This window comes from Centropristis striata, chromosome 4, assembly GCF_030273125.1.
Source record: "Centropristis striata isolate RG_2023a ecotype Rhode Island chromosome 4, C.striata_1.0, whole genome shotgun sequence".
NCBI lineage: Eukaryota > Metazoa > Chordata > Actinopteri > Perciformes > Serranidae > Centropristis > Centropristis striata.
In genome coordinates this window covers 14,436,989-14,444,858 of record NC_081520.1, presented here as the reverse complement: position 1 = coordinate 14,444,858, position 7,870 = coordinate 14,436,989, and the positions used below count along the sequence as shown (strand labels likewise).

Genomic DNA, 7,870 nt, shown 5'->3' with positions numbered 1-7,870 from the left:
ATGTTATGGACCAGTTTCTACCTGTAGCTGTAGGTGTAGCTGCTTCTCAGTGGTTTATTGGACCAGAAGCTGTTTTTGAGTCCTCAGGAAACTATGGACTTTATAGACATCTTGTGGTAACTGGGAGGCATTACAACCGGCAAAGCCAGCATCTCATCTCTTCCGCATTTAACTCTATTTAGGATGACCAAGACAAACGCCACACCAAAAGACACGTTTTATTTTATTTTTTATCAGCTGCGTACTTTTTTTGTTTTTTTGTACTTATCAGCTTCTCTGTGCTGTATCAGTTAATTAAGTGCCCGCAGTCACCAGAAGTATAAGGATTTAACAGTCTGTGTTTACGCTTTATTATCATTCTTTAATTTGGGGGTTATAATAAATAGTTTCCTGTACTATTTGTGGTTTCTTCTATATATATAGCTTGATGCAGCTCCTTGTGCGCTCGGTGTGCGCAAAGCTTTTACGCACGGCAGGAATGACCTGTTGCAACCCGCCAATGGATTTCACTAGACGTTGCTAAGAAAGCGGAAGTACAATAAGACAGTAAACTCCCACAGCAAAGCCGAGGCATGTGAAGATTTAAAGGAAAATTGAACTTTGTCATGCATTCCTGAAAATCTGTGTTTCATTTTGCGAATTGAGATGCTCAAGTGGAAGCGTAATACTTGGTAGTGTGCCGGTGCGCCTGTCTATTTCTAGCTTATCTTATCTCATCTCATGCATTATTATGGCTCCACATCCCATAATCCAGGCAATCATCGACTTCTCAGCTGGAGCAATAGGTGAGTTACATCTATGAATCAGACCTTCTAACCTGCCTATCTACCTACTTAACAAACTACCTACCTACCTACCTACCTACCTACCTACTTAACAATCTATCTATCTATCTATCTATCTATCTATCTATCTATCTATCTATCTATCTATCTATCTATCTATCTATCCATCTATCTACCTACCTACCTACCTACCTATCTACCTACCTAGCTACCTAGTCTGGACCAGGGATGCTTTGACTCTGACAATGCAGGTGTATAACAGCATTTTTGTTCCATTGTTTTTCACTTTGTTACCTCTGCTGTGTCTATTATCTGGAGAAACAAGTTTCTGCCCACATTAGTCCGTACATGAGGTCTATCCAAGGTTAAGTAGTTGCTGGTTTGTGTACTGTACTTAACTGTACTTAGAATGAGAGAAGAGGTGTAAGGTAGTTTGGAAGCTTCAGCTGTAGAGTTTTATAAATGGATATAATGATGGCTCTCTTGTTGACTGTCAGGAAGTCCATTTTATTCATGTGATACAGAGAACAAAGACACAATGTGTTATTTGTGATAAAGTGAAATGTGCTTGCATATCTCAGTGGTCAAGGACAAACATGAGGTTTTTCTGCACAATATTCTGAAGTTGGAAGAAGACAGACATGACATCCTTTAATTCTATACAGGAGGCATTGTTTAATATTTAGCATGTATTCATCAGTCATCTTTTCTTGGTATATTGTGTAAGGGTGATGCATAACACCCTTCCCCTTCTATTAGAGGAAATAGGACATTTTGGCTTCGGTTTTGGAGAAGGCATAAGGTCAGGAGCATTATTGTGGACAGTTTAGTGTACAGTTCTTTATCTACAAAGTCATATCCAAAAACAAAAATTGCATTTAGCTGTCTTTCTAAATGTGGGTCTGTGTGTTCAAACTGTTGCTTGACTTTGCTTTTGGCACTTCTGCTCTGATACATCTCTCTTATTAAACCTTAATAAGACACTTCTTGAAATCCTTTGTCAGGTGGTACAGCTTGTGTGCTGAGTGGTCAGCCGTTTGACACCACAAAGGTCAAGATGCAGACGTTCCCCACCATGTACCGCGGCTTCATCCACTGCTTCACATCCACCTTCAGGCAGGTGGGACTGCGTGGTCTCTACCAAGGCACGACCCCGGCACTCATAGCCAACATCAGTGAGAACGCTGTGCTGTTCTTGAGTTATGGACTCTGCCAGGATGTGATACGCTTTGTGTCCAAGATGGATAAAGGAGCCGATCTCAGGTTTGACATTTCTGTGTACTTACTCCTTTATACATAATAAGCTCCATAACTCGCTTTGGGGAGGACATCCATATTGTATGACAATTTATTAACTCTATGGAGTCTTGGGCTATTTTGTCCATTTTTGAATCATTTTCATCCAGCCTGTATACGCCACTTAAAAAAATGTTTAAAAGCCATGTTGGTCAATTTTTTTCAGCCCAACATCACCTAAATGACCTGATAATTATTTTTTCATCCTGACTTACTGGATCAGTTTGAACCCAAAAGAAACAAAGAAAAAAAATGTTGCAAATGTGAACAAAGGTTGCAGATATAACATATAAGAGGGTTACATCCAGTTCCATATTTTTATACAAAATATATTTGACCTTGTCTCCAGTTTTACTTGGTATATCATCATCAAAAAACTAAAACTGGCATGGAGTTACAAGTCAGGTCTTTAGAGGTAAATTTATGGTAGGACTCGATGCTGTTTTTTTAAAAATGTCTGGATGTCATGAAGAAGTAATGCTTTGGCGCTTTTGGTGACTCCAGAGGGTTAATATGAACCAAATCTATTTTTTTAGCCCAGTGTCCAGAGAATCAGTGTGATGTCTTACTATTGTCTTGATGATACCATTTTCCTGTTAATATCCAAATGCTCAAATCTCCTTGTCTCCTCTAAATCCCTTCCATGTCATCCAAGACTTTCTGCTTCCTCTATCCACACACTGTGTAGTATAGCATTTCACCATGCATTATTGAATAATTATTAAAAAATAAATCTCTACAAAAAATGTATCGTTGGTTGCACCCTGAATAGAACCCAAAATAATGTCAAAATAAACCTTTAAACACAATTAATGCTACAACGAGCAATGAGCCTTACTGCATTAGTGTTTTTTTAGGAGAATTATCTGTAAATAAAAAAAGATTAAATTATTTTTAGCGGGTGGGATTTAATCAGCCCTAAGTGCTGCCTGCAGTCTTCTTCTCAGGCTGATCACAGCCCCAAAACATCCTGCCTCTAAGGACATATTACCATTTTTAACAACCTAGAGTGTCTCCCTTCTGAATTAGAGTATGCTGTAGGAGAGATTAGAGAGAGATTAATGAGAGGAAGTCTTCAAGAGGATACATTCTTAAGGCCTTCTTCAAGTTTTTAAAGGGATTGCTTGTTTAGTCAAAATGCAAATATATCCATATTGTAAACCATCGTAATCAGTTAAATCTTTTACATTGCTGAACAACTGAACAACAACAACAGACAAACATCTTTATTGTAACTGGGTGTAAAAATACTATATGGGAATGACTTAATCTAAGAAACAGTTTATTCAGAGAGATTTCAAGTGTGTAGCCAGGAGCCAGCCCCTCTGCATTTATTGACAAGGAGACTTTGTGTATTAATGGCTTTTTGTTTGAGCTCTTTGAGATAAAAACAGTTCTATCAGATCTAGATTTAGTGCACTTAATGTTTAAAGACATGCAGGACATCTGTGTGTCAGCAGACTGTAAGAGAACAAATGGCCTCTTATTTGTGGTTATGCTAGGAAGTAATTGATCTTTTTAGTTGCAGTAAGAAATTAAATATCTTAATTGTAGAGACTGAGATTTGTAGACTTCCTGTGCACACACAAAATGCACATTCTTTTTAATCATTCTATTGCATCCTTTTTGTTCATTAGTGATATTCAGAAGGCATCTGCGGGGTCTTTAGCCTCTATCTTCTCCTCCATGGCGCTTTGCCCCACTGAGCTGGTGAAATGTCGCCTGCAGGCAATGCACGAAATGAAAGCTTCTGGCAAAATTGCAAGCGGACAGAGAAGGTCAGTGCGACTAAATTGAGACATTGAGACATTGTAATGAGCAAAACATGTTTAATATCAGGTGATGCACTTTTGACTGTTGTGTGGTGTGATTTCAGCACAGCCTGGACAGTGGTGAAGACGGTGTTGAAAACAAAGGGTCCCCTGGGTTTCTATGAAGGACTGACATCCACCGTGATGAGGGAGATTCCAGGTTACTTCTGCTTTTTTGGGGCCTATGAAGTGTCTCGGTCTAATTTTGCACAGTACATGGGCACAGACAAGGACAGTATAGGTATGGTTATTTCATATTCATAATTCATATTTAATGTCTATTTTTTTCAATTTGTGATGCGTTCTTGTTTCTGTGATCGGTCCAAACATGATAATTTTGGTCTTTGCAGGTATTCTTCCACTCATGTTCAGCGGTGGATTGGGAGGAGCTTGTCTTTGGTTGATGGTCTATCCCATAGACTGTGTGAAGTCCAGGATCCAGGTGTATTCTTTAGCTGGAAGGCAAGAGGGTTTCATAAAGACCTTCATCGGTGTCATACGCACTGAAGGTAAGAATTGAACACACATCTGTATGTTCAACTTAAACAAAATTGAAATTCACCCAGTTTGGTATGATTTTCAACAGTATAGTTTTTATAGTTTAACAGATTAAAGAATATTTATTTCACCTTTTGTTGTCTTCTCAAATTTCTCTAAAATTCCTACTGCTGTCCATATCTGTGGCAGCAGAGTAAAACAACTCACTGCTTATACATCACAGGAAATGTAATCATAGTGTGAAGGACAGCAACTGTGTAATTTGGCTTTTTGTGAACAACCTTGGTTCAGTAGAGAGCAGTGCTGACTCAAACACACACTTACGCACACTGTCTAGACTCGATTCTTCTATTCAGTTTCATAACCAGTTTTGACATTCAGAAATCGGAAATAACCTCTACAAAGACACCTCTCATCTTACAGTAAGAGAAGCTAATTCAAAAGAAGATTCTCCAGTAAGTAATATTTGTTTTGGTGATGTTTATTCTCTAACCTTCTCTAAAACATTTTCTATTAAATACAGAGGAACTTTGTTGCATTGCAGCCACCATGTCTGATATCCTTAATTCACCTTCCTCTCTATTGTGTCAGAATATATACACACACGCTATATTTGGTTATATTGTCTCACAGTGCAGGTCAATGTGCATAATGAGACAAAATGAATCAAAATTATTACCTGAATAAGCCCTGAATGAGATGGCACTGTTTGTTTGTTTATTATCAGCAAACAGTTAGAATGACACAGATACGGCTTATTAGACTTGTCAACAATGAAAACACCAGTGCATAACAAGTAATAACTTGTGAATATTAGCATGTATAATATAGTAGATAGAGTCCAGCATAACAAGAGCAAAGCATGCTAAAAAAAGGGCTGAATGTGCTGCACAGATAAACAATGTAGATGCAAAAAATAATAATAAAAGACACTAGAAAGGATGACATTCCTGAAGGAAATTTAAGTGTGCTGAAAATAAACATTTGAAATAGCTAAAATATAAAAAAAAAAAGTTGAAAGAAAAACACTGCCAGTAATACATTGTTCATGTATGCTTGGTCACGGTGATGGCATTAATGGGACAGAACATCTCAACAGAGCAGCATCTCATCTCTGTCTGCATGCTTGTTGTACTGAGTCACAGCCACATGCCTCACTGTTTGCACCATCTGCAGGCATGATGGAAGAAATGCAGAACACATTGGCCTTGTGGAACTGGTTGAAATGTGTATGGAACAGGTCAAATGCAGTGGTATTTCTTTTAGAATCACAGTAATTAGATGATAAATTAAAAATATTAAAGCTTGATCTAGTACAGCTGTTCCTAAAGTGTGGTGCGTGCACCCCCAGGGGTGCGTAAATTGCCACTAGGGGGTGCGCGAAATGAAAAATGTAATGGCGGTCTGATAATTACACAATTACATTTTTCCCCCACACAATAAAGACGTGTAAATAAATATTTCGTTTGTAAAATGTAAAATCAAAAACTGTAATATTAATTAATTAATAAATGCAAGCTATTCAAAATGCACTTCATCTTAAAATGAAGCGTAGAAGAAGTTATCTTCTTCCATTTTTCCATCCTGTGTTATGATGACGGGGTTGTTTAGCTCCACACTCATTTAAACTTGCTGCAATTTTTGTTCAACGCTGCTCAAAATATTATAACATTTTCCCAACATATCTGCTTTCTGCCTCTGATCCTGAGCCTTTCATCATCCTCTTTGCTCTTAAAAGTGAAGCTTGTGCATAACTTTGTTGCATTATATTGAAACTGTGTTATGGTGTTTCAGATTAATTCAAATGCGACAGCTTTTTGTTGTGAGCGTGATTATTTTTTTTATGTGTGTTTTGGTCATTTCAGCATGATTAAACATGCCACCTTTAATATGGTTATAAAAAAGCTTCTTGCGTTTTGTTTTTTTGAAGGTGTGGTCAACCTGGTTTGGACATAGAAGGGGGTGCGCGGCTAAAAAAGTTTGTGAACCGCTGATTTAGTAAATGTCTAACCTGAAAAAGAAGAAGTTTGTGCGATTATCTATTATCACATGTCAGAATTTTAATGCGAGCTTGTGTAATGTGGACTTCAGTTGAGACAAATATTTTTACCCTTAAGCCCTTTATTTACCTAAATCCTGAGCTAAACCTAGTAAATTAGCCCGCGGTGGGTTAATAGGGGAGTTGAACTTTCAGACTTTGAAAAGCTGTGACTGCACCACTGCTGGTCTGACTGTGACGCAGAGTGGAGATGCATCTTGTTACTAATTGGCCCAAGGTGGAGGCCTGACTCATCTGTGGGGAATTACCTGTGTGGCTGGCTGACTCTCTCTCCTCCCACAGGGTTCACCACTCTGTACTCGGGCCTGACTCCCACCATGATACGCACCTTCCCTGCCAACGGGGCCCTCTTCCTGGCTTATGAGCTCAGTCGCAAATTCATGATGGAGACAGTTGGTAACTGATGGGAAGGACCTTTACTTGAAGGAAGTATTATGTTAAAATATGACTTGTCTTCTTGTATTTTTAAATTGAGATGATGAAAAGTTTTATGCTTTAATGATTGATTAGATGGGACCTAAAACTATGAAAGCATTGGTGCTATTGGTATGCCTGTTTTTGAATATATTGTGAACGACATGAACATGTTTCTGTACTCTGCTGATCACAGTGATTAAAAAAACAATTTTAAAGTCTTAGTGTTACAACTGTGAATACTTTTATTCATGGTCGACAGTGCCAGGGTTGTACCTCACCACACATTTTTCAGCGAGTGTTCACAAAAGTATTTGCAAGTCAAATCATAATAAAACACTCACAGGGCAGGATATGAAAAGTCAGTTCAACCTGCCCTCAAGGCAATTTAAACAGTTCAGCCGTTCTGCACATTTACCATTAATGACATTTAAGAAGTTAATCTGACTGGATGCTCTTCATTTTCCATATTTTTCAATTAATTAAAAAACAATTGACAATTGGAGGAAACAAAATAAAGCTTCAAAAATCAGATTATAATAATGTTAGTTAAAGAAAAGTCTTTAAAAAGAAATCTGTATTGGAGTTTGTTACAGTAAAATGTAATAAGACAAATGATAATTGTATTTTTTTTAATAAATATGTAAAAAATAATAATAATAATTGCAACTGCTAAGAATAATGAGTATTGTTGCATGATGGAATATAAACAGATTTTTTTTTTGCTTGTGTTAATGGTAAAGTGAGCCTATTTATTGTTGTGATCAACTTCACCTGGATTCACATGCACTCAACATTTACTGTATGGGCTGACTGTCATGTGACGAAGTATCATGTGACAGACGAATAAAGGGACCTCACTGAAAAATGGTGGAAATATAATAACATTGTAAAATAATTAGATCATAGGATGGTAATAATAATCACATGTCAGTTGTTACAATAGTACACACACACACACACACACACACACACACACTGTGCACCGTACAGCTGCACATTAGAGA

At 37.6% G+C, this 7,870-nt stretch overlaps 1 protein-coding gene across 2 annotated transcripts; it reads left to right on the top strand.

The window, feature by feature from the left end:
• The first annotated feature begins 426 nt into the window (after window positions 1–426).
• On the top strand, window positions 427–7,449 carry slc25a15a (solute carrier family 25 member 15a). 2 transcript variants are annotated; one of them, XM_059331507.1, is made up of 6 exons: window positions 427–785; window positions 1,790–2,048; window positions 3,719–3,859; window positions 3,958–4,133; window positions 4,243–4,401; window positions 6,732–7,449. In XM_059331507.1, the coding sequence occupies exons 1-6, from the start codon at window positions 731–733 to the stop codon at window positions 6,851–6,853; spliced, it is 912 nt and encodes a 303-aa protein (XP_059187490.1). In that variant the 5' UTR covers window positions 427–730; the 3' UTR covers window positions 6,854–7,449. The 2 variants fall into 2 exon arrangements, with proteins under 2 accessions (XP_059187490.1, XP_059187492.1); XM_059331509.1 differs by lacking the exon at window positions 427–785 and adding an exon at window positions 1,488–1,587.
• The last annotated feature ends 421 nt before the right edge of the window (window positions 7,450–7,870 follow it).

Excerpts from the sequence above, each read along its gene's own strand:
- slc25a15a (XM_059331507.1), top strand. The coding sequence starts at position 731 with ATGGCTCCACATCCCATAATCCAGGCAATCATCGACTTCTCAGCTGGA. Across the intron at positions 2,049-3,718 it reads GATAAAGGAGCCGATCTCAG|TGATATTCAGAAGGCATCTG; the intron begins GTTTGACATTTC and ends TTTGTTCATTAG. Across the intron at positions 3,860-3,957 it reads ATTGCAAGCGGACAGAGAAG|CACAGCCTGGACAGTGGTGA; the intron begins GTCAGTGCGACT and ends GTGTGATTTCAG.